Genomic DNA, 25528 nt, shown 5'->3' on the forward strand with positions numbered 1-25528 from the left:
AGATAAAACGCTAAATTGGGTACAGATGACACCAGTTTTTCTTACAATAAAACCTCCAACTCAGAAATCACAGATAATTTTGCCCTTCGAGGATTAGAACGCTGTGAATTGGCAGACGCGCCAGAGTCCTTCTTAACTGTCTCAATCCCCGGCGCTGCTCAGAGGGTTGGTGTAAACTACCAGTAGGATTTCCATATTAACAACAGCTTCCCTGCGTGGAGGTTTGTTCCATTCCCAGTAATTCGGAGGGAACGGAGGTTGTGTTGGGATCATGGCGGCATGTGTTGCTGATAGGAATCCATTTCCAGGTGGGGGCGTGTATGCCTGGCTTGTTCTCTTCCCACAGACTAAACATGTGGGAGACCTCAGGGTAGGCGCAGCACAATAGCCGGAATGAAGAGCCTCTCAACGTCGTCTCTGTTGGGAGCGATACGTCCAATAGAACCAGGTTTTCCCAGGTTAGCAGGCAGCAGCCAGTGGAGACGCTGATATGGGTCTTTTATTATCTGGACAGCAGATACAGGAGGGGACATGGTCTCTGGACGGGTCCCGCCGCGGAGGGATGCGCCCCAAATGGAGAAGCCGATGGCTGATTGATGACTGCCGCCCCCCCTCGCTCCCTCACTCCATTTCTTATTTATTCCTGTAGCGTTTTTCCTTCTTCAGGGTCCAATCAGAATCAGACCGCTTCCATCTCTTCCCTGACTCCATTTCTATGATCTCCAATCAATTATCGACCTGTAAATGGATCGTTTCCTTAAAAAAGGCTCCCGCGGAAGCGGAGCTCCGCCGCCGTCGACCGAATTTAACAAAGATTTCGTCCTTAAAAACGGACATGAAATGGGGAGCTGCGCTCGGGAAGCACAATGTAAATGTTAATCGTCTCCTTTACTGGAGCTGAGGACATAAAAGAGGAGAGCCACTGAGATCCATGGGAAAAAGCGCACTTCAAAGGCCGGAACGCTGGTTCTGTCAGCAGTCTGTGAAGGCGTCTGAGCGGGCCGACACGTTCTGTCAGCAAATCTCCCCCCATTGTTGCGAGCCGGCACTTGTGCGCGTCACTGCCAGGGAGCAGGAGACCCACTCCGAGACAAAATTGAGAGGGAAAAGGTGTCGAGCGGGAAGAGAAGTAATAATCATCAGATCTGCTGCGGCGTGTGAAGTCCTCCGAGGGTCATGCTTCAGGAAGTGACACCTAAAAGAAGATGTGGTTCAAACACACCTCCCCCCCCTCCCTGATATCTCTCCATCTCTTCACTCGATTTTCCGTTTGCTCTCCCGCAGGGAATGGCGTCCTCGGCTCGCTCCAAAGGGGAGCACAAGCAGAGGGTCTTCCTGACCGTCTCCTTCGGCGGGATCAAGATTTACTGCGAGAGATCAGGGGTGAGTAGCGCGTCGGCGGGGGGGGGGGGGGGACTCTGCCAGGGCAGCCATCTTGTGAGCCTGGCTGACGTACCTGTGCGTAGGGAAGATGGTTCACCTGCGAGAGCCTGAAAAACTGATGGAGCTCCATCATTAACCGCACCCCCAAAAAAAGACAGACTCTTCTTCTTTGATATTTTACCCCGAGTAAACGGCTGCAACGCGTCTCCGCTGCAGGACTTTGGGATGGCTCGGCCCGTGAAGGAAAATGTGATGAGACGGAGGGTTTCTCCCCCCCACCGGCCGACTCGGAGGCCTGCTGTGCCATTACAGGATGATGGAGGAGCTCGGCGCTCCCCTGTCCCGGGGCGTAGTGTTGGCTAGATAGGCCCCCTCTGCTCATCAGCGCTAACCGATAATTAGCACTCAGTTCCACCCCTTAATGATCATTGCAGCTAATGCTAATTACATCACAGCTCCACCTCAGCTGTCATTAGCGCTAAACTGATAATTATACAAGAGCTGTCGTCCAACCAGCGCCCGTCTTTGATGAGACCGCCTATAATCAAACGATCGCGCTGCGTCTTCCGCCCGTTATGGAAAAGAACGTTCAGCCTCCTCCAGCACCACCAACCGGCTCACCAGCTCCCGACAAGCTCATTTGTTGTTTTGGAAATCAGGCCTCTAATGCATTTCATTTTATTTACTGATTAGCGGCAGTAAATAACACTCGGCGCCTAATATCCCACTTGCGTTATTACGCTGGAAAAACGGGGATCAGCCCAGCGCAGGAAGCATCAGCAGGCATTTATATGGAAAGCTGACATGATTCCGCTCAATCGGGAATGCCGCTCACATTAGTTTTTGTGTTATACGTTAATCTGGGGCGCTAATATTTACAGGAAAGCTCCTCCCCAATGCGGAGGCTAATCTCTGCTAATAATGTAGCGACAGGTTGGGGGTGGCGGGGGGGCAGCTGATTCGCTCACTGTCTGGGAATGTCGCACATTTGTCCACTGCCGACTGCCCAACAGTCCTGGAGTAAACTGGAACGTGGGTTTTTTCCCCCCACCATTTCACAGCCTCGAGATCAAAGCAGAACACAGATCAAAGCAAAAAGGAACTGCAGGATGTGGATCCCCCCCGTGTGAACGGACCAAAACACGCTGGATTACGGAACAATAGTTAATGGCTTCCAGATTCAGCACAGGGAGGAACGAGTGGAACGGAGATTAGATTCTCCCTCCTTCATTTGCATTTCGCTCGACGATGTGCAAAGAAGAAACACAGCGTTTAAACCGGCGCCGACCTACTTTTCCTTCCAAACGCCGCGTTCACTGATGCAGGATGTTTTTCTAAAGAGGGGAGATTTTCACTTTGGGGGCTGTTTGTTCCGCAGGTGCTTCTCCATCACCACTCGGTCCACGAGATCAGCTACATCGCCAAGGACACCAGGGACCACCGGGCCTTCGGGTACGTCTGTGGGAAGGAGGGCCACCACAAGTTCGTGGCCATCAAGACCGCCCAGTCGGTAAGTGTGTCTCCGGCAACGGGGAAAAAAAGGGAATGGGCCCGGAAAAATCTGTGTTTTTGCGTCCTGGTCCAGGCGGAGCCGCTCATCATCGACCTGCGTGACCTGTTCACCCTCATCTACGACATCAAGCAGCGGGAGGAGATGGAGAAGAAGGCCCAGAAGGACAAACAGTGCGAGCAGGCGGTCTACCAGGTAGGTGCCGACCGTTCCGGAGCCGGGCCGTCCGCGTCCGGCACGTCCCCCCTGCAACCCCTGCCCTCCTCTGAGGTTCTTCTTGTTCTCAGACGTTTAAAGTTGAGGCATTTGGGGCAGAAATTGTGGCGTTAATTACGTCTGATTGCCTGCTGGTGCCTGCAGTGCTGCTCCACGGGGGCCCGGAGATGTTTTCCTTCTGCCCTGCTTCTCCAGATGTTCCTATAGCGATCCGCTCTCCCTCTCTCTTTCCCTCCTGTATCCGAATGACACTGAATTTGGCTGCGCTGCCTTTTAACGAGGACATTTTAAACCATCCTCTCTCTCTCCCCCCGCCCCCCCCGCTGTCGTGCAGACCATCCTGGAAGACGAGGTGGACGATCCAGTTTACCAGGTAGGTCCCGCAAGCGCCCCGTGCACACCTGGACCTCGACACCCCCCCTACAGCTTCACCGGCGCCGATTTCACCCCCCTCCCTCCCAAAAATAACAACACTAGCGATTGAACCCGGACCGTAAACACCACCTGATCACTGATCTGCTTGATCTAATGGTTCATGATCCTCCACCACGCCAGTAACACACAGTAGATCATCCTAGCGAGCAGTTTTGTTCGACCATTCAACTCCCATTTGCCAGTGCAATGTTGTACAGCCATATTTTTTAATTTAATCTGTGTCTCTGTTCTGATTTCTTCCAAAGACATGTCCCCCCTGATTGGTTGTCCCCCCCCCTCACCACCCTACCTTTTGGCCCCGTGTATTTATTTGGCTCAACATGATGTGGGTTTTTTTTTCTCCTTCTGTTTGCTCACACTGAATACAGACAACACTAACTCTTACTCAGAGTGTTCGCTGGCTCGTCCAGCCGCCTTTTAGATCCTTCAAAGTGGGTTTTCCATGCAGACATTCCATCGATTATGTTGATGCTGGTTGACAAAACTCCAATCTGTGGCTAGAAAAGGGGAGTTGGACAGTTTGGGAATCTGTTTCTTTTCTGTGTGTGTGTGTGTGTGTGTGAGTGTGTTAGAATTAGCTTGAGATAATTAGCTAAATCATCCAATAAGGTGCTGTCAATAAACAAGAAAGCTGGCAATGCTAGCACATGTGACCACTGTGCATCACTTATTGATAAATTCACATTGAGGGCATTTTATCACATTGATTACTCTAAAGGGGAACCCAAGGGGGCATTTGGACGTGCTTTATTTCACCTTTCAGGCTTTCTAGAGGCAATACCGTGGTTTATTTCCCCATTTCATTCTGGTTTACTTGTTGGAAATGCACCTGAGGACACTGTCACGGTTTAGCCATCGGCACTCTTGGAAGCCCCTTTTTGTGCACAAACCTACCCCAAATGTCACAAAATTTACATTTTCTTCGCTAGCTGCAAGAGTCAAGATGGCTGCTTCATTTTACGCTAAGCTAATTAGCTTCTCGCTCCAGCCATGCAGATAAAAGCGGGACCAGTCTCTTTTTTCCTGCTCTGAACAGCAGAGCAAACTCTTTTTTTAAAAATAAATAAATAAAACACTCTTTATTTTAGTTCCACAACGGATTCACCCTAAAAGCAGCCATTTGAATGAACGCTGACCTTGCCTTCAGTGCCTTGAACTACTGCCTGACCTGTTATACTTGTGCTCTTTCTTCTTCCCACCTCACATCTTTTAATTTCTATTTCCATCTCCCCATCCTATTACCCATACCCCCCCTTTTTTTTAAACGCCCCCTTATATCCCTGCTCTCATTTCAACCCCCCCCCTCCCCATTCAACGCCACGTCTTTATTTGTTCTTATCATTTATTTTTTTCTTAAATGCCATCTCATTATTCTCTTCGCTTTGCCAACCACTTCTTTTCTTTAGTACATAGTGTTTGAGGCTGGACACGAACCCCTCCGTGGCCCCCAGTCAGAGGAGAGCGTTTATCAGGTACAAAGACAAGCATTGCCCCCTCTTCCCAACCCCCCCTCCCTTTTCATGCCCTGTAATAGATGATAATAGAAACGCTACTAACAAAATGACTTTTTATGACTGTGTAAGAAGTTACGAGGGTCCTTTTGAAGGGGAGCTTTTCTGGGGATTCACCAGTAGATCAAACTGGGGTTTATGTTTCATTCATCGAACACCAAAAGCCAAAAACGCAACTGCGAGGTCTATTTTTTTATTTTTTTTTAAAGTCCTCTGAAGGTATAATCCGCGAGACTTTAGTCCCGGTCGATTTGGTCGCTCGGAACGGAGGAAAACCTTCGTTAAATCTGTTCGTCCTCCCGCTCAAGAAGCGTCTGAAGGTCGGTTTAGTCAAAGCCGCCGTTTTACGCCTCTGACGCTTTGACCTTTTGGCTCAAGACCCGTTGGAGGAGCAGCCGGGACGCCTGAGACTCGTCACGTGGTTTAATCCCAACCACCCCCTGCTTCTTCCTCCTCCTCCTCTTCCTCCTCCTCCTCTTCCTCGCGCGCTTCCTCTGAAGATGAAAACGACGTGCCGAGAGGGAGATTAATCACTCGCGATGCCATTTGATCTCAGAATGAAACAAGATCAATAGGCTAACGAAAAGTTAACTGGCGGAGGGAGCGACAGGACGGGGCGGCGGCGAGGGCTGGAGTCAGCACGCCGCCGCTTCGATGGCGGGCCAAAGCGGGCCGGGGCCCAGCCGATCCCGTCAAGATCGCGGCGAGATGGCAACAGAACCGGCATCCATCAGTCAATATTGATTTAAGCGGGATTGACTCGAGAAAAAGAACATATTTTTGCATAATCCCGCCGCCTCCGAGAGATCAAATGAAATCTTACTCAAACAGACCGGGCCCAAATTGCTTTCTTTCATTATTCAGTGTTTCGGTGGTTTTAGACTCAGATGTATTCATAAACCGCATCCATATATATATTTATATAAATACAAACAAGTGCTGCTCTGTTCCTGACACTGAAAACCCACGTCCGATCCAACGCAGGTCCCCACCAGTCAGCAGAAGGAAGGGATCTATGATGTCCCAAAGCGCCATTTCATGACTGTAGGTGTTTTCATTTTGTACTTTCATTATTATTATTATTATTATGATTGCTTCTACATGCAAACCTCTGGTAAACATTTTCTCAAAGGAAGCACGGAAAGCCCCCCCGCCAACCCAAAATTAGTTCACGCAGTCCAACCTCAGCAGGGGGTCTGTGTTTGTGCCCACGTCCTGCCATGGGGATGATGAGCGGGGCTACATTGGTCCCGCCCCTCCAGCTTGATAGAATAGAGCTCGCTGTTAGATCGGGGGGGGGGGGGGAGTTAAAAGATCTGACTTTGATCTGGTTGCCGGTCTCGTCTGACTCCACCAGAAGGGGGCGGCTGTTGTTTTTTCCTCAGAGGATGAGAACGAGAGGTTTGTAGGTGGGACGGGTTTGCACGCGGCTCTGCCAGGCGAGGCCGCCGAGCACCTTATTAAGGAGCGAGACTCTTTTTAAAAAAAAAATAAAAAGCATAAAAACCATTTCTACCTGATTTCCCCCACTTTCATTAAACAGAAAATGTTTCATCATCACGGTCGCTTTTATAAGTTCTCCCCCTCCCCTCCCGCCCACCCGCCCGCCCGCCCGCCACGCAGTGACCACGCTATTACATCTCCCAAATCGCTTTCCCGAACATCCATTCAGGCCTACTTTAGGATTCACTCAGACACAATTTCCACGCAACTTCTGAAAACCGCTCTAGCTAAGTGCTTCGGTGCCCGCCGCTGTTGGGGCGCCGGTTGCCGAGCATATCAAACGGATATGCCGGAACGCCGCCCCTCGCTATCTCCCCCAACAGCCCGTGCTGGTATAAGTAGCGGCGCTTCCATATCTCTTAAGTGTTACTGCTTGTCTGTTCATTCAGTTGGAGCTTTTTGAGAGCCTGGAGCTCCCCTGATGTGTCTCGGTGCCTGCAGGGAGAAACTTCTGCGCACAACGTTTATTTTACCCCCGATTTTTGACTCATTCTGTGTCCCTGAAAGCTCCCAGAATGCCTTGCAAACTGGGCGCCCACCGATGTCCCAGCTTGTTCAAGGACGCAAAGAGCCCGTCAGCGGCGCCGCTGCTGTGACTCCTCCCCTTTTTCGTTCTCTTCTTTTTTTGACGTCTGTTTGTTTGTGCATCTCCTTCTTTAGAGCATGAAAACCCAAGGTTGTGTGAGTCTTGTGTGCCTTCTGAGGGGACTCATTGTCCGCTTGTGCATGTGTCCCGTCCCCCCCCCCACACACATTTCATGCAGCTTAGCCATTCCACAGCCTCTTCCATAGCTCTTCTCCTTTCAGTAGTACAAGTAGAGAACAGAGGGGTCTAGTGCGGAGGGCCACGCCGGCCTACAGGGTGAGGTGGCCTTATTGTCTCGGCTGGGTGGCTCGTTTGGTGGAATGAACCCGCTCCCCCGGGTATCCGTCTGCTCACAGAGCAGAATCAGCATGAGAAAGCCGCCCGGGCTCCTGCGGGGGCCTCTCCTGATTGGCAGACATGAGAATATCTCATCAGAGCCTGTTTTATAGGACTGAATAGCCTTTTACCCACTCAATTATGGCGAGCCATGAAAGATTCATTTTAGATCCATTTTCTGATAATGAAACGAGGGGATGGATGTTTCTTGCCTTCTGCAGCACGAACTGCCCTTGTGAATAGATTTCTCTCCCCACGCCGACCCACCCGTGCAAACCACCCCACCCTAGCTGCAGCCAGATTCAAGGTTTCATGACTGTGCAGATCTCGTTGGAGCGATGTGTCACTGGCTTTGTCTCTCTCTCTCTCCCTCTCTCTCTCTCTCTCCCCGTCTCTACGTTCACCTTGCAGAATATCAACCACTTCGATCTCTTCGGCGACATGTCCACTCCTCCCTCGGTGAGATCTGAACACAAACCTCCCAGAACTTTGTGTGTTTGACAGGTAGTCTTCTGTGTGCCTCCCACAGTACAGGAAGCGTACAATTCCATTGTTTAATTCCGAACGCTTTGAATACGCCGCCGACGGCGTCATGCTCTTCTGACCAGTTCACCTCCCACGTTCCCGTCCACGTTCCAATGGTAGCAAATGATGTAGACTCCAGTTAGAGACCCGGTATCCCTCCGCTCCTCCATCTGTCTGAGATGAACTGCACACAAAGTTCATCCCAATTATCTGGTGGTGACTTTCACCTGACTTTGACAGCACTGACATCTGTATGTGTGTGTGTGTCTGTGTGTGTGTGTGTGTGTGTGTGTGTGTGTGTGTGTGTGTGTGCGTGTGTGTGTGTGTTTGTAGATGCCTCCATCACCTGCCAACACGCTGGACCCCAGCAGGACCAGCCGCCAGCAGCAGCAGCCCAACCCTGCTGACTTGTACGCCCCTTTCAGCCCCACGTCCGTGCCATCAGGTAACGGCCCCCGACGGTTGCCGGCGGAGACGCCTCCCTTTGACTTTTTGAGAAAAGCCTTCGCCAACATTTGCAGGATGCTGACGTGATCGGGACGCTGTAACGCAGAAACATCCGCAGCTCCTCCTTATTCACGTCCCGTCTTCCATTTCTTCCTTCGTCCGCTGCCTCTGATAATGGCGCCGGACTCCAGATGCGCTGCAGAGGAACAAGACGCGCTTTAAAAACGGCCTTTACTTGCAGTTTATGACGGTCAATTTTGCTGCGATTTTGCTGCAATTTTGGAAATTGATGTTTTGTTTGTTCCCTGCTCGGTGTAATTGAAGGGCTTCCATTTCCTCTGTCCTCGTGTCCACCGTAGGTTATATGACCATGGGTCCAGTGCAGGCGGCCCAGTGGGCGCAGCAGCCCTTCCCCACTCAGGCCCAAACGCTGGCCTTCCCCGTGCAGGGACCCCTCCAGGTGGCTCAGGTGCTCCCTGGTGGTCAGCCAGTCATCTGGAGCCAAGCTAACATCTTCCCTGCCAGCCAGCAGCAGTGGGCGGCCATGGCGGCCTACATGCCAGCGCAAACCATGGGTGTGGGGGGGCATGCCATACCTGCTGCCATGCTCCAAGGCCTGGTCCCCATCACGACCATGTGCCCCCAGGCCTGTGACCTGTCGGCGCCGTCCTCCGCCATCACCAGCCCCCAGCACACAGCTGACCCCGCCCTCCTCCTTCAGAGGCAGCTGAGCCTGGGTAAAGAAGGCCTCTGCATGGACTCGGATGCAGGGGAGGGCCCCTCCATGGCAGGAATGGGAGTGGCGGGCGTGGGACCAGGTGTGACGTCGGCAGCGGTGAGCAGGTGTGGGACCCCCGGGCTGATGAGTGCCCCAGACATGCTGGTCTGCAATCAGCTGCTGCCGCCTTCCGCTGCGGTGACCCAGGAGGAGGAGGGGAGCTGCAGCGACCTCGATCTGTCTCGAATGACGCTGAGTCCCGGAACGTCCACGTCACCGTCCACTGAATCTCGTAAGTCTCCCGGTCCTGCCTGAGCCCCACACCTGTGTCCGTATCCCCTCCAGTTTTACGCTCTCCTCCCTCCTCTCTGTGCAGCATCCACTCCAGCCCCCCAGCAGAGCTCCTCCTCCTCAGAATGCCCCACCTCCCAGGTCAGTGACCCCCCTACAGATCACTCCCCGATAGACCCTGAAGGCACCGGGAACGTCAAAGAAGAGGAACAATCGGTGAGCGCCACCTCCTCTGGGTCAAAGCTCAATCAATAACATTCATACGTTTGATTTGGGAACCGAGCAGCAAGGTGCTTTAATCAATCACTGTCACAGCGAGGATCTGTTCTCAGATCTGTTCTCAGATCTGTTCTCGGCGCTTCGCGCGCAATCATGTGATTAGCGCAGCGTGAACAGGATATATTTCCCCCCTTTTTCTCGAAGAAAAATGCCAAGTTCATTAACACTGAAAAGGTCAAAGATAATTTTCCAGGAGGCTGCACGGGGATTAACATCATTTTCATACGTCTGTTAACATTTTGAAGATAAATGTGAGAGAAACTGCTGCGAAAACTTTTCCCTCTCCTTTCCTTGGGTGTCAGGGCTCTGTTGATGCAACGTCGACCTCTCCTGTGGCCAGCGGAGCTCCTGATCCTCGCCAGGATCAGACCTCTCCACAAGAAGACAGCTAGAGAACAACAGGCACTGGGTTGGTATCACCCGGAACCTCTCCTCCGCACTTTAATGCATTTTCTTCCCTAGATGTTGGGTCACACTTTTTATTTCCAAATGTGTCAAATGTCTCCCCGTGGATGACGCTTCCTCTGGTGTTTTAATCCTCCTCGCTCACAGGAAGGGTTAGGCACAATGCTGCCACCTGGCGGTCGGAGCTGCTGGTACATGATCATGTCTCTGTTGCAGGGGATGGAAGCGATTGAGACCAAGACAGAAGCTCACGAGAAAAAGAGAAGAAGACGAGAGATAAGTGACTGTGATCAGCAGCGCCTCTCACTGCTGGATTACAATGACTTGTTGTGCTTTTACAATCGTGAACGGACATTTTGGCAGTTTCGCGTGAAGCTGGCAGTCATTTGTTCGCTCCAGAGGACGAGACCAACACTGGACAGCATGACAGCCAGGTTTGGCTCTGCTATCCAATCAAATAACTTTGAACCAGGAAGTGACCTTTGACAGGAGGTGACAGCGCCCTCTTGCGGTGGATCGAGGACTTTATATCTGCGAGGATGAAGCCACTAATGGTGACACTAAAGATGCAAATTATTTTCGGAACCTTTTGCGGGGGGGGGGGGGGGGGAGCCCGTCGTAGGTGGACGACCAGTTCAGCCGCCATCAGCAGCGATTGTGCACGGCAGATGGATTTTGCCAAACGTCCTTCTTGCGTCGCCCCACCGATTTCCCACCGTTTGCATGAACAGGCTTAAACGTGGATTCAGCAGTCTCGGCCGTGAGCGAAACTCTTCTCTGCAGCTTCCTGGAGCCAATCAAAAGAAGCGAAATGCGATACCCCTTTTGGTATTTTTCAAGCTGTGAGTTCTGTGTCGATGGAGTCTGCACAGACGTGACTCTGAGGCATCACCGTCTAAAGTCCAAAATTTGCCAAACGTCTATTTTGTAAATAAGAATCGTCCCGGTGCCCCAGTCCTGAGCCTCTGTGCCATAATATAGCTCTTTGCCTCTTTGGATGCCAACTACCTGTATTCCTCCCAAACAATGCCCAACCAGCACCTCCTTTTTTACCATCAGGATGTCTGTTTCACATTTGCTCCCGTGTCTTTTTAATTTTTCCGATAACGTCTTTGATTCCATTCAGTCGGTGAGATTTGAAGTGTCGAGTCTGTGTTTCGCCGTCCACCAAAACAAACCTACTGAGGGACACAAAGGGGCTCCAAATGACCATTAATAGCTTCTTTTCTCTGGAATAGCAGGTAGATCACACTGCTTTCACTGTCTTTAGGTGCAAATGAGTAGACGGGATAAGGCCTAGCATAGCAACCACAAGCTCAGCGTGCATTTTACGCCTTCAGGTTTATTTTCCATCACTGTCCTCTTCTCTTTCGTCGGCCCATGTGTAAACAGTAAACAGGTCGTTGTTGTAACAAGACACATGGGCGTATTGTAGGCCTGCTCCACCGAAACAGTCAAAATATTAAAAAAGAATAAAAATAAATAGACGTATATATATGAGATATCACTGCTCCACTTTCAATAATAAATGGTACTGTGCCCCCGAGGGTGTAAGGAAAAATGAGGAACAGTCCACCATATTTTGTAAATTTTATTTATGGAATTAAGAAATGTCATGGAAAAGATTCCAAATGAAGTTTTGTACATCGATGGATCCCCCGTACACTGTACCCATGCCACTGTTTAGTCACAAATAAACTATCATGTGATTCCCACTTTTCTGCTCGTTTTTGTCAAAGGTTGTTTTTCGCCCCCACAACACACACACACACACACACACACACACCCTTTCTGTAAAGGTCAGCTATCACTGCTTTGACTACTTCTGCTTTTCATTTAACCTGCGGGTCAGCTCCGCTGCTATTTTTCCCTCGACCGAGGCCGTCTGTGCAAATACGAAGGATAATATCGCTGAACGGAGACCAGCGAGAACCCCGCTGCAGCCCAACCTCAGCTGGGGGATTGTGTCATTCCGCAAAAACCCCAAACGAAGGAAGGCAAACAAAGTTTAAAGGTCATCGTACACAAACACGGCCCGGACGATTTGATCACTGTGGTGACTGGAATCAATGCTGTTGCAAAGCCTTTATATCCACCGCTTCATACAGACTTTACAGCCCATTTCAGACTTATCCAGGACTATAAATTATACAATAAAGTGCGCATGACGGCTGCAGCGACACGATGAATATTAAACTTGTCTGAACTGCTTTATTGGAACTCTGCGTTGGAAGCACGTCTTCAAACACATCAGGCGGTTCTGTGCCTCTGAGACAGTTTCTCCTCGCATCAACAGCTGCAGCGAGTTCATATCCAGGCCATTATTGATCAGCCAGTGTTTGCATAGAGGGATTAACCATGTCATCACTCTCTGTCAGTCACAACACACAACCATGGCTGCTCCTGCGCCAACACAGACGAGGCTACACAGAATGCTGCACGTTTCTTGGTGTTTGGTGCTGCTCAGGTAGGAGATTCTCTAAACATGTTGAGTGGGAATGTTTCGGCGGCACAGGAAGTGTCAAAGGATCTACAGACGCCGTCGCGCTGAATGTTTCTGCTCGTTTCCTTCTGCATGTCGCAGCGGGGTCGTCCTCGCCACGGCGGACGACGGAGACCCGTCGACTGTCCGTCAAGCCCGGGCGGCGGGCGGCCAGGTCATGGCTCAGCCCGTGGACTGCGTGCTATCAGAGTGGAGCGCATGGTCACGCTGTGACACCTGTCAGAAGAAAAGAGTGAGTGCAACCTTCCAATGGGACGTGGGGGGAACTGCACTCCAGAATTTAAAAAGGAATTTATGACCCTTAAAACTTATTTATGGTAGATTGGCATCCTTTTGAAGCAGAGCGTTATTTATTTAGGGTTAGGAAGTCAGAAAATCTGACTTTCCTGCCCTTACGATTAGCATCCTGCTAGCAACTAACAACTAAAAACAAGTTGAATGGGAAGCATTCTCCGTATCCTGCAGAGAGCCACTGCTAACAAGAGTCCCAGCTGATACAGAACTCTATTTCATCCACTTTCCAAGGAGGAAGATTAATAACCACGACATGACAAAGTGGAAACAGACCCCTAATGTGATTATGGCTGTTACGGTTCCCCCGGCAGCATCAGACAGGCTTTCCCTCTGCGTCTCTGACCTTTAATGTGCTTCCCTCACAGTATCGTTACGCTAAACTGGAGCAGCCGTCTCAGTTTGGGGGTCAGGCGTGCAATTTTCACGGCAGGGAGGAAGAGGCCTGCACGGTTCCGCCCCGCTACACCTGCGACAGCGTCCCAGTTTGTGAAGGATTTCTATGTGCCAACACAGGTAAATGAAACCTGGGATCCACTACTTGCTCTGTGTTTGTGTGTACCACATGGTAATGTCATAAATCTGCCACCCCCCCCCCATCAGGTCGCTGCATTCACAGAACTCTGCAGTGCAGCGGCGAGGACGACTGTGGGGACATGTCGGATGAAGTGGGCTGCAAGAAGGTATCCAAACCCTGCAGATCTGAAGCCGAGGAGTACTGGGGGATTGAAAACCTGGCCAAAGGGTGAGTTGACCATGTGCTAGAGACTGTGACCAGATCGGCCCACTTCTAATGTTCATGCTGGTTCTTGGCTTTCAGAATCAACATACTGGACAGTAACTTAGAGGGAGTGGTGCTGGATAATCGATACTACGGCGGCAGCTGCCTGCCCCACTATATCCAGGATGTCAGGTTTAGGAAGCCTCACAACCTGCAACAGTACACTCTACAGGTGACAGCGCCGGCCAACCACACTTCAGCGTGACTTCCCGTTCTTAACACATGAGATCATACAACAATGTGTTTGTGGACCCTTCCAGAAACCATAAAATGTCTAATAAGACCATTATTAAAGGGACCTTCCCAAAATGAACCTTGTTCTCCCAGACAAAAGGCTCCTATGATTTCATCCTGCAATCTTCCGACTCGTACTCGAGCTACATGGAGGACACCCTGAAGGAGCGCATGACTCAGACCACCGTTTCCTTTGGCTTTTCCTTTCCGGGCGTCTTTGAGTTCGGCTTCAACTACAACAGCGCCAAGTACTCCAAGTCGGTGAAGAAGCTTCGCCGCGTCTCAGGCAAGGTGAGGCTCCTCCTCTGATCTCCTGTGATCTCCTGTGATCAAACCCGCGGTGCTCTCACAGCGCTCCTCTGCATCTCCTTGCAGTCCCACAGCTTCGTGAGGGCCAAAGCCGAGCTGGAGCTGGCCCAGTACATGCTGAAGACCGACGATTTGATGCTTCACCACGAGTTCCTGCACCGCCTGCGTGCTTTGCCGCAGGCTTACGTATACGGGGAATACAGACAGATCTTCCAGGACTACGGCACCCACTACGTCACGGAGGCGGCCCTTGGAGGAACCTTTGAACACACTATCATCCTGGACAAGGAGCGGTTGGAGAAATCGGGTAAGCTTCCACACTTCCTTTAAGCAGGTGTAGAGATGATGTCATCATGTGGTGTAAAGTGCCGGAGCCTTGTTTTTCCCAGATTACTCTTTGGAGGATTACAAACGGTGTACACAGGCAGGCCTGAAGGTCGGCGCCAACATTTACGGCGTTTATGTCTCTGCTGGTGTTCACGGAGGCTCCTGCAACGGCCTGCTGAACGAGATGGGAGGTGAGATTCCATCTCAAACAAACAGCCTGCGTCGCTCAGACCGAACCTCCAAAGTCAATCTGGACTCCTTCCAGAGAACACGGCCCGGGGCAGCATGGTGGAGGACTTTGTGTCTGTGGTCAGGGGCGGAACGAGCGAATCCATCACAGCTTTGTTGTCTAAGAAGCTCCCCACCCCAGAGCTGATGAGACTTTGGGGTGAAGGTGTTCAGTTTAACCCCGACTTCATTCGCAGAACTGTGAGTGCCTTTTTCCCCTCTTATCTATTTCTCATCGTTTACTCTTATTTCATCATCTTATATTCCTGTCAGTATTGGCCGCAGGAAACGTTGCAAAATACAAAAATATTTACCAAAGTCCCAGCTAGAGGGCTTAACGTAGGTAAAGGGCAGCTACATGATCAATAACAAGTTGGGAAACAGGCAGCAAAAGACATCTGTGCCAGTGGGACTCTTTGTTCCCCTGTGTAAGATTTCAAGAATCTTACACATCTTACAAGAATATAAAGCCCTTGTTTCCTGATAGACGCGTCCCCTGTATGAACTGGTGACCTCCAGGGACTTCGCCCAGGCTCCCACCCTGAAGAGGAACCTGAAGAGAGCCCTGTCCGAGTACCTGGCCGAGGCTAGCTCCTGCCGCTGCGCTCCCTGCCTCAACAACGGCGTGGCTGTTTTGAGAGGTAACACAGAGTTTAACGGCATACTTTATGCTTCCCCATCTGTGGAAGATTTCCCGGCATCATTTAAAACTTTTTATTGACATTTTTACTCAGTTTTTGGAAAGTTTTTTGACGACCTTATGAAGGAAATATCCCAATCTTTCACAGGCACCAGGTGTGACTGTATATGTCCGATTGGCTACAGCGGACACGGCTGTGAGATCACCAACAGACGAAAAGGTTAGCGACCAGCGCATTGCACCACGTCCCCAGCCTCTAACCTGCTGATGGTAACAAACACGGCTCCTCCTCACAGTTATAGGCATTGATGGGAGCTGGAGCTGCTGGGGCTCCTGGTCCTCCTGCAGCGGAGGAACAATGACCAGGAGTCGACAGTGTAACAACCCGGCGCCAAGCCATGGAGGAATGGCGTGCAGAGGACTGCAGCAAGAGTCCACCGACTGCTTTTAAACCCTTCTGAAGACACGGGTGTTTGTTTTAAAACTGAATTACATGAATGAAATATTCACACAATTAAACTTTTATTAGGAAAATCACAAGTGCTTCGTTCATGAGTATTTGATCTGCTGGTTTTTGCTTCCTCCCATTAGATATAGAAGGCAAAAGTCCCTTTTATGTCTTTTATATATATTTTATAAGCAGTTCAGAAAAAACCCAACCCACCCGTTAAATCCCACAAACAGCCAGACAGTATCCACATGTGGGAGGGTTTATTATTTCCACTGACAGCAAGGACAGATCGGTCCCTCTAACAGCGCAGGGTCTGAGCCGTGGAGCCCAGGCAGGCTGCTCCTCCACCATCTGGGGCGGGGTTATTGCAGGTTCTCGTCCGGGTTTTTCTCCCCGACGAGCAGGACGACCAGCTGCCCCAGCAGGACCAAGAGCCGTCTGTCTTCGTATCTGCAGAGTCATTGAATTCAATGGATGTTTATGTTTGAATTTGTGGACTTCCTGGAATAGTTTGCCAACTTTTAAGGCTATGATCTAGCCTGTTTTAATCTGACAGAGGTCTTTATTGGCTTACCTCTTCGGAGGGTCTCCTCGCAGGCTTCTCCCTGGTAGCCTGACTTGCAGATGCATTTACAGGACGTACCCGTCAGAAGTGGGATGCCATTGTGCCTGCAGGGGGCACAGCGACAGGGGTCAAACTGCTGCATGTACTCCTCCCAGGCTCTCCGCAGGTTGGCCAGTCTGGCGCCAACATGGTCGGCGGCTGTGCTGAACCGCACCAGCTCGTAAATTGGCATAATCTGGGAGAAACGTGAGAGAAAAGAGTGATGAAAGAAACCGTTTAAAAGTGTTTGTGCTTTTGTAGGTGAAATCAACTTACCTCCTGTTCTATGAGTGTCGGGTTGTACTTGAGGCTAGCTCCCCAGGCCCTATATGTTTCAGGATTCCTGATGACCAACACCCCAGTGCTGTGGTCCAGGATCCCCCCCTTAACTAGAGTAATAACATCCTCAACCACAGCAGAGCTGGCTGTTGACCCTGTGATGTAAAAGGAAAAATAACATTCAAGTTGAGCTGAAATAAGTGGTAGATTTCCAAATGTAGTGAAAGTTGCCAACACAGGAACGTTGCCTCACCTTGATTGAAACTTCCCTCTTTACTACATGGATTCACACCAACTTTGAGATCCACGGACATACCATCGTTGATGGGGTAGCTAAGGCCGATGGAGGCACCAAAGCATCGACCAGCCTGTTCACCCTGCATATCTAAAGGGAAATACATCAGAAATCCAGATATCAATGTTTCCAAATAAATGACAGCGCGAGGAGAAGGCCATCCGGCGTACTTGACTCTGCCATGTTTGTTTTGTTGACAACCAAGATGTATTCCAGTGTTCCACCCATGGTTCCCCCTGTGACGTAGTGGGTTCCGTATGTGTTGAAGAAGCGGGAGTACATTCCGAAGTCGTACTGCTCCGGGAGATCCATGAGGGAGATGTAGAAATCTTCGTGGAGCATCAAATCGTGGCTTCTCATTTTAAAGTGGGCCGTCTCGACTTTGGACCACAATCTGACGAACCCAAGATTCTGAGGAGGGGGAAAACAATTTTAATGTGAACTTGTGAGAGTGTTGTAACCAGGAAAAAGTATTGATTTGGTCAAGTTTTTAGAGTGCCCTCTGGTGAGAGGCTGCAATAAAAGCTCATTAGCTAAGAAAAATTAGCTAAGAAACCAACATTACCGTGCTTTTATGCTGCGTTAGATTACGGAGAAACTCTGATTCCTGACTCCCACTCAGACCCACTTCCACATAATAGACACCGACAGTGAAGCCCCCACTGGAAGACTTGGTGTCTTTCCTTGCGTTAAGCACGCTCACCACATCCTCATAGTACTCCTGCGAGCCCTCCGACGTAGCCTCAGCCTGATTAGAGGTTCAAACATATCAATCGGAGCATTTATTAAAGCGGGGACAACAGAATTCTTCCTTTCCCGTACCACAAAACGGTAGGTGTGGTAGTTGTAGGGTTTCCTGTAGTTCTTCTCGTCGTCTCTGTACTGGAGACTCTCGCAGAACGACTCATAGGTGAATTTCCTCCACTCGCCGTTGTAGACATATTCACACTTTCCTCCAAAGTACTTTGAGTCGAGTACAGGGTCGACAAACTCTCCTGTCAGAACGTTGTAGCTGGGCAAATGGGAACATCTCAGATGAGTCAAAGCGTCGCGACTCATGCGGAAAATGTAAATGTTTGTGATAACGGAGCTCTTGTGGTCGGGGTCACGGCTTTGTGTTGCGTTCAAAACTGTTTCCTTTGACGACAGACGTGCATTGCTCACCCCTGGATGCCCCGCTCGGCGCCAGGAATGGACATTATGGTGGAACATTTGTCCTCCCGCCTGTTGACGTCCTCGCAGTCGTCTTCATCGGAGAAGTCGTCGCAGTCTGGCTCCCCGTTACAGCGCAGGGATTGGCTGATGCAGCGGCCTGCAGGGACAGTGAGGCGTGATGGGTTTACAGCAAACGGCGGCGTTCTGGTGAAGACCTACCGGTTTCCTTGCAGGTGAAGCTGTCTCCGCAGTAATCAGGTACCAGACACTGCGTGGTCGCTCTTGGGCATGCCATCGAATCCCACTGCTTCTCCAAGCAGTCAGTCCCGCCAAACTGCCCGGGCTTCTCCAAGTAGCGGAAGCGGAACTGAGACAGACGAGAGCACAAGTTAAAACCGCTCATTTGCAGTCTGTTTTAGAAGGTAGTTAACAATACTACCAGCGGAAGTAATGCCTTTTATTATGACATGAATACCTTTTTGTCTGTGCAGGAAGTACATGGCGTCCAGGTGGACCAGATCCCCATCTTGCAGTTGACTGGTGTGGGTCTGTTTATGGCTCTGACCCTCCTCGGGCCAGCCCCTCTGTCCCCCCCAGAAAACATCCAGAACTATCAGTGTTCTTTCACGATTCACACATTATATAATCAAACCTATTGCCATGTTTTTACAAAATGCAATGGAAACTTTAATGAAATACCTTTTGCCATCAGTGGCCCACGACCTTCTGGACGCTGCGACAGTCGGACCCGAGTTGATCAATAGGTAAAACGTGCATAGAATCAGGGGGAAATTAATAAAGAGCTCCATGGAATCCAGTCATTTGTTGTTAAAATGTCACACAACAGCTGGAGTGATCATCTGAGGACGGTTGGCTGCAGGCTCATCAGGCACAGTGAATGATTGATCGTGTGTAAACAGTTACAACAGTCGGGAAACTTTTTTCAAACTAAATCCTCCAATTCTACCCCCACAAATACAAACAGAACATGTTTTCCTTTCTTTATTTACCACTGAAATGCCAACGTTATAACAGCCGATACGCTCTTTTAACGTGATGATTTGTTGTCCGTTTACATTTTCATTTGTTATACGTATTTTCAGAACTATCGTTAAAGTTTTTTTTGTTTCCAAAATTCGATTTTTCCCCAGCCAAACTGGTTTATTGCAATAAAACTCGTTAACTGACACCGCCCCCTCGCTCATGTGTCAATCAAACCGAAGGAACGCGCACGTCGTCGGGTTACGCGCATCACGCAGGTGCGCCTCGCGGCGGCCTTTTCAAAGCGTTCCGGCGTTTTAGCCGCAGAACTTGCGGGTTCGTTGGTTCAATGTTCCCGACGGGTGACCGTCGATGCCCGCGTCGCTTCGCTTTCCACCCGTTTTCGAATGTTGAAACCTGAAAGGTGATGAAAAGGCAGAGCTGCTATGGATGAGGTGATGTTTTAATTATAAAGCCTGTATTCTGAGTTAGCTTGGCAAATAGCAGCGCCACTGATCCCGATGCTAGCTGCAGTCATGACCCTGCTAGTTTTCTACTTTTCCCCCCATTTTATAGCCTTTGTGTTAGTGGTTTTGACAAATTTTCTTACTTTTAGTAAATTCCGGGTCTTCTAAAATGGTAAAGAGCTTTGTAATTTTGAGTCATTGCTCTTGAACTACTGCGCAGATAGTAGGAGGCATGAATATATGCTCATAAAGCAATTAACGCCGCCAACATCCTATTTTTTTTTTAATTACAGTTTTTTGCACAGTTAAATGCACAATAAATTGCGTGGTGAATATTATCTTTCATGTTTCACTCACTTCTGTTCATTGAATGAATCGTGAGAAGGTATAGAATGTCCCTATTAATTTAATTATATGGGTTTTTTTCCTCCCAAGGGCTCCATCAATGTCAAGGCTTTAAGGGCCAAGTTTCAGGAAGAGGCTTCCCAGGCTCAATCCAAAACTGGTCGACCGGCTGTTGCAGAAAAGCCCAAACGCCTTCCCCCCTCTGGGGGTCCTCGCTGCTCTGTGGTCAGCACCGTTAACGCAGCCGTGGACAACAGGACGCTGGCGGTGTCCAGGGTCGTCTTCAGGGACAGCCTTCAGGCATCTGGAGGCATGCGTCCAATTTCCTTTCCGCCTAAGGTTCCGCAGACGTCCCAGTCTTTTCAGCACGGCAGCAGTGACACCACAACAAGGCAGTCCCTCAGAGAACGGCACATGCCCCTGGTGCTTCCTTTCATTCCTGTAAAAGAGCACAAATCTGAGCTGCCAGCCACCAGGGAGCTTAAACTGGAAGAAGAGCCCGGGAAAGAAGCTGCGATGCAAACTAAAATCAAAAAGAAAGGCTTATTGCTTCCCTTTAAGTCATCAAAAGCAGCCAAAATCAGTGGAGAAAATGGGGAACCTACATATTCTGATTTGACAATCAGGCCTTCTAGTGCTCCTGGTGAGTTGCCCTCTGTGGAAAAGCCGCCTGTGGAAGATCGGCTTTCTTTCCAAAGCAACCAATCAACGCCCGAGCTTCCCATCTCCAGCCCAGACGTCCCCGTCAGCCCTCCCCCGACCGGCACGAGCGTCGAGTCTGACAACAAAATTGTTAGCACTCTGGAGAGGGCCAGGAAGAAATTGTCATGTCGGCAGATGTTGCTCTCTGCCAAAAGCCTGTGCTCTCCTGACTATGTCTCCAAAGACAAGACGTTCCCCTCGCCGCCAAGAAAAACCGAACGCGCTGAGATGGAGCTGCCCATACCGTCACCGGTTTGTCTTCCAAACCTGTCTTGTCTTTCAGCTCGGCCTTTCTTTAAAGCAAACAACTCTGCACACAGTAAGCTATATTTAGAAAAAAAAAAACCACATCCAAATGATGTTCCTAATGCTTTGGCACCGCTGTTTTCCACTGCCTAGAGTCAGCGTTGGACAAGCCGTTTGGAAAGGAGAAAGCTGAGATTCTCCCTGTCAGGATGGGTCTTCCATCATCTGGTCCTCTGAAGAAGCCTTTACCTCCCCTGAGGTCCCTGGGACCGGTGCCACCAAAGCCCCCCAGACCTCCTGTGGTGGATCTCAGCTATTTTCATCTACACACTTGTAACGGTTTGGAGTAAAGTCTTGATTTTTCACGGACGACACTTCCTTTCTTCTCACCCTCGCTTCGTTGTCTTAAGCAACGATTGTGATTTCGCACCACAGGCCCAGAGCCAGAGGCTGAAAGCACGTCGGTGGTGCTTGGTGCGCCAGAGTTTCCAGACTTTGATCATCCGGAGATTGAAACAGCAGAAGGTGAAGCTGTCGACATCGGGGCGCTCGACCTGGAGGCCGTAAACCTGGTCTGCACTCGAACGCCTCCGCCCGATCAGAGTGAGCGCGCCGACTCGCTCTGTGGACTCCCGGAGCCCCTCTTGAGCAGCGACGTCGACGGGTCGCACCTCGACACCTCGGCCAGCCTCCCCGACCCGGTGAACATCCCGAAGTTCCCGGTGTCAGAGCTTTGGTCCCAGAGCGAGGACGTGAGCTTCGATCCACAGTTCAACCCCCACACCGATGAAGCCGAGAAGGGAGATAGGTCGGACTCGCACCCCAGGTGGGTTCTATAAAACCCTCATCGATTTCCCCCCCCCCCCCCCCCCCCCCCCCCAACCTGCAGTTTGACTGAGTCGCTCTCCTCCAGTGAACTCCATCGCCACGGTTACGACGAGGCGGAAGACAACGTGTACGAGGACGTGGAAGGCGTCAAGAAAATGCTCCTGGAACAGAACTGGCGTAAACGTAAAGCTGGTCTAAAGAGTAAGAATGTTGACGCTGTTCCCAACTCTCTTGCTTCAGAATGTTGTTGTTGACCTTGTTTTACTCCCGTTTCTCACAGATCCGTATTCTGACAGCCACTTCACGGTGAGCCTCATTTAAGCCCACTAACCACAGTTATTCAACTCATTCCTGTGCTATAAAAATCCCATGTTATTGTTTAAAGGACGGGGCAGGGCTGCATACATGGCCTCCACACCCACGGTACGTATTTCATTTCACGCCATGAAGGCAGCCGTGCACAGTGGAAGTCAGCCGCTGATGTTTTCTCTCCCAACACCGTGGTCGCACAATATGACCAGTGTACCAGCAGAACCTGTTCATCCCACCCACATTCGCGTCTCCGGGTACGTCACATCTCTTCTGTCACTTGGCTGTTGATGTATCATTTAACAAGCGTCTTCCTGAGGAGGACGTTGATTAAACGGGGCACTAATCACTCGTGCCCTTTGGTGTTTTTATCAGCACGTTTTCATGCCACTTCTCCCCGTTTGAACTCGGCAGCCTTTTGCTACTGAACATTCAGTTTTACTTCCAGTAAAGAGCGCCACAGCCCCCACACTGCAGAGTATAAAGAACAGAAGAAGAGGGAGAAGCAGCGCTTGGAGAAGGAGAAAAAGGAGCAGAGAGAGAGGGAGAAGAGGGAAAATGAAATGAAAAAGAAGTTCAAAGTAAGTCAGGCAGTCAAACCACTGAAAGGCTGATTATTTCTTTCCAGTTTAGCAGAGCTGAATCTGTGCCCTCTATTACACCTGGCAGTAAAATACTCCCTGTTCTGTGTTTGGGTCTGATTTATATCACATTGGACCACATTAAAGGGTAGAAATACACTTGAAACGCGTGAAAGATGAACTGTGAGCCCTCTGCCAGGCCACTTCTGAGTGCAGTCACGGATGCATTGTGACCACAGTGAACACTGTTAATACCAGTATGTCTGCAGGTCACATTAAAGGGCTCTATGGGCACCAGTGCGCTGGTGAAAGGGGGGGAGAGGGCCCACAAAACTGTTTTGAAAGCTAACCAGTGAGGCGCAGAGGGTGCTGGGATTCTGGAGGATTTGGTGTGAACAGCGACATCTGGTGGCGTTGAGGCTGCAAAGCAGCAGGACGAGGCTGAAACTGCAAACACTCCGACTCTTTAGGTGACGGGCGAAGAAGAGCCGATGTACCACGCTCGGGTGATGGTGGCCAGCAAGGTCCGCAAGAACGACCTGCCTGTGAAGAACGGGGACACGGTCAGCATCATTCGCACCACCAGCTGCCCCAAGGGCAAATGGCTGGCTCGAGACGCCAACAACAGATGTGAGTGGATATCTTGTTTTGGGAGATTGGAGGAGGGTCCGCCTCAGCGCCTCAGTGGGCCCTGCCCTGGCTGTCTGCAGATGGCTATATTTCAGTCATGAACGTGGAGCTAAACATCAAGGAGATGCTGGAACTTGGCAAAAAGGCCCAGGCGGCTGGGCGGGGAGGAGCAACGGAGGGGGATACCATCAGTATTGGAAGCAGGTACTGCTAGGTCTTAGCTGAGATGCTAACCCAGTCAGCCATCATGACTTCCTAACCAGATCCTTTGTTTTGCAGATCATCCAACCAGCCAGTTCTAACAAGCAGCTGTAGGTATCAGTGACCTCTGCACAAATCCTCAGCTCTGATTAGTTTATTTATGCTCTCCCTTCAACTGTAACTGCCAGTGGTGCTGTTAGGGCTCACAAACACTCCAACAATGGTGCTATAGCAGCCTGCTGAGAGATGGAGAACACTCCCACAGAGACGTCCCAGCAGAACAAGTTAACCCCGATCAGCCTAAACCGGTGTCATCGGGTTTGTGATTAAAAGGAAGTAGCAAGCAAACTGGGGGGGTTATAGGTGAAGCTTCCTTTGGTGAGAGGATAGTCTGAACGACTGTATTTAACATGGAAACCATTGTCTTTTATTCATGCAGCATAATTATTTCAGTGTATTGCCGTTGTTCCAGGAGCGCCACCTGAGTGTCCTGGCTGTGCCGTAAGCCTGAGCTCTGTATATTTAATGGAATTCCATTTGTTCCTCAATACAAAAGCAGCACACTTTGGTGGGAAGCTTCATCATTATTTCAGTATATCGGAACGCACGAAGAAGCCCTTATTAGGCCGCTGAAGACAGGTTTAATGCAACGTTTGTGTGTGCGTTCTGAGGGTCAAGGGTCGGCTCGTGCTTAATTCTTCTCTCCCCCCCCCCCCCCCAGTCACCGATGACAGCGAGGAGTGGGCCTGTGAGGACGAGACCCTCTCCTTCTGTAACAAAAGCCAGTAAGACTTGACGATTTGCGGTCAATTCTGTGTCTCGTCTCTGACCCGCTCCCGTCTCCCCCCCCCCCAGCGGTCTTCCTTCTCACACCTCTTCCATGGCGGAGACCTGTGAGTATATTTCACATCCCGTCCTGACGCGGTCGATGTCTTCTCTGCTCTGACGCCGCTCGTTTGTCTCGTCCGGTCACCGCGGCAGCGTGCGGACACGCCGGCGCCCAGCACACGCTGAGCGACGCCAACCTGGAGGACCTGCACACGCAGTAAGCTCCAGCAGATGGCGCCAAAGTCTCCCCCCGATCACGGTGTCCCTTGACTATTGCCCGTCTGCTCAACCTCCAGGACCAGGCACGAGGCTCTCCAGAAACTGGCCATCTTCTTTCAACACAGCAAAGATGACTGTGCAGACGTCCCCGACGGGGGAGGAGCGACCCCCACAAAGTACCAGGGCCTCCTCACTGTTGCGCAACATTGCCCTTTTCTGTGTACTGACCCTTCTTTTTTCCCCTCTTTCATCCCTTTTGTCCCTGGGAAAGTGCTGGAACATCAAGTAAGTGTACAGTCTGTTTCCACCGCTCTGTGGAAAGCACATTCTGATTGCTGCGTGCAGGACACGCTGAATGCTTCATGTCTTTGCTCGTCCTTATCCAGACTTCTTGAGTGGCGTGGAGGAGCCCCCGTTCCCGTAAGTGAGCGTCCCACGCTTGCATCAGGAATTCTGATAAGCGTAAGTGGCGTTCCACCCCCGATCTGCTCAACATCTGCTCTTGTTTTGCACGCCAGGGACCAGGAGGCGGATTTCACAGAGGTGGAGCTCTTGCCGCCGCCGCCGCTTTACGCCGACTTCTTCTGACCATGAATGACAGCGCTGCCCAGCATAAAAAGAAGAGTTTCTTTTTTTCATTTCTTGTGTGTTATGGCACATTTTCACATTGATCCATGTATTTATTTATGTTAACTACAATAGAGCACTAATTAAATGATGACACCGTCTTAAAAGTAGCCAGATTACCTATAATTTGCTGTTCCATAGATTTTTCACCCTCTGTGCTACCTTGAATAAATATTTGCCACCTATTTATAGTGCGGTTCCACTATTCTTTTTTTAAGATTCCTATTTAAAATGACCGCCCACTCTTGGATGTAGCCTGCTTTCCTGAACCTGAGCTCCGGTGCGGAGCTCCAACCCACCGCGGGGCTGCTGGAGGCTCCGG

At 50.4% G+C, this 25528-nt stretch overlaps 4 protein-coding genes across 12 annotated transcripts in view; 3 read left to right on the forward strand and 1 right to left on the reverse strand.

Moving 5' to 3' along the window:
- The window catches only part of LOC101066837 (disabled homolog 1-like), a 29059-nt gene extending 17199 nt beyond the window's left edge, over positions 1–11860 (forward strand). For 2 of the 3 annotated variants that reach the window (XM_011616671.2, XM_029830768.1), the window contains 12 exons: positions 1285–1383; positions 2762–2893; positions 2969–3088; positions 3444–3482; positions 4951–5016; positions 6040–6099; positions 7892–7939; positions 8339–8450; positions 8812–9462; positions 9547–9677; positions 10043–10149; positions 10362–11860. In XM_011616671.2, the coding sequence (XP_011614973.2) occupies positions 1285–1383; positions 2762–2893; positions 2969–3088; positions 3444–3482; positions 4951–5016; positions 6040–6099; positions 7892–7939; positions 8339–8450; positions 8812–9462; positions 9547–9677; positions 10043–10132 (1548 nt within the window). In that variant the 3' untranslated portion in view covers positions 10133–10149; positions 10362–11860. The remainder of the gene's footprint in view (positions 1–1284; positions 1384–2761; positions 2894–2968; positions 3089–3443; positions 3483–4950; positions 5017–6039; positions 6100–7891; positions 7940–8338; positions 8451–8811; positions 9463–9546; positions 9678–10042; positions 10150–10361) is intronic. The other variant, XM_029830769.1, reaches the window with a different exon arrangement.
- A 592-nt stretch (positions 11861–12452) lies between these two features.
- On the forward strand, positions 12453–15995 carry c8b (complement component 8, beta polypeptide). The gene is made up of 12 exons (XM_003975828.3): positions 12453–12612; positions 12730–12880; positions 13308–13455; positions 13543–13684; positions 13760–13892; positions 14048–14245; positions 14330–14570; positions 14653–14781; positions 14856–15019; positions 15306–15459; positions 15607–15678; positions 15755–15995. Exons 1-12 carry the CDS (start codon positions 12539–12541, stop codon positions 15907–15909), a joined length of 1761 nt encoding a protein of 586 aa, XP_003975877.3. The 5' UTR covers positions 12453–12538; the 3' UTR covers positions 15910–15995.
- Positions 15996–16152: 157 nt separating this feature from the next.
- On the reverse strand, positions 16153–19128 carry c8a (complement component 8, alpha polypeptide). Its single transcript, XM_003975837.3, has 11 exons — positions 18942–19128; positions 18718–18826; positions 18462–18609; positions 18252–18399; positions 17910–18099; positions 17653–17835; positions 17258–17498; positions 17046–17177; positions 16790–16947; positions 16484–16709; positions 16153–16359 (listed from the first exon to the last, which is right to left on the reverse strand). The coding sequence occupies exons 1-11, from the start codon at positions 19049–19051 to the stop codon at positions 16208–16210; spliced, it is 1797 nt and encodes a 598-aa protein (XP_003975886.2). The 5' UTR covers positions 19052–19128; the 3' UTR covers positions 16153–16207.
- Positions 19129–19464: 336 nt separating this feature from the next.
- LOC101066390 (uncharacterized) lies at positions 19465–25395 on the forward strand. Of its 7 annotated transcripts, none has more exons than XM_029830752.1 (20): positions 19468–19678; positions 20126–21056; positions 21137–21322; positions 21419–21809; positions 21897–21994; positions 22092–22117; positions 22197–22234; positions 22333–22377; positions 22569–22701; positions 23172–23331; positions 23412–23535; positions 23611–23646; positions 24089–24171; positions 24254–24317; positions 24388–24425; positions 24514–24577; positions 24657–24755; positions 24851–24864; positions 24966–24999; positions 25098–25395. In XM_029830752.1, the coding sequence occupies exons 1-20, from the start codon at positions 19670–19672 to the stop codon at positions 25165–25167; spliced, it is 2643 nt and encodes an 880-aa protein (XP_029686612.1). In that variant the 5' UTR covers positions 19468–19669; the 3' UTR covers positions 25168–25395. The 7 variants fall into 7 exon arrangements, 5 of the variants coding, with proteins under 5 accessions (XP_029686612.1, XP_029686611.1, XP_029686609.1 ...); XM_029830751.1 differs by having other exon boundaries at positions 21137–21316; positions 21897–22012; XM_029830749.1 differs by having other exon boundaries at positions 19470–19678; positions 21897–22012.
- Positions 25396–25528: the final 133 nt, after the last annotated feature.

Source organism: Takifugu rubripes, chromosome 22 (genome assembly GCF_901000725.2).
Source record: "Takifugu rubripes chromosome 22, fTakRub1.2, whole genome shotgun sequence".
Lineage (NCBI taxonomy): Eukaryota > Metazoa > Chordata > Actinopteri > Tetraodontiformes > Tetraodontidae > Takifugu > Takifugu rubripes.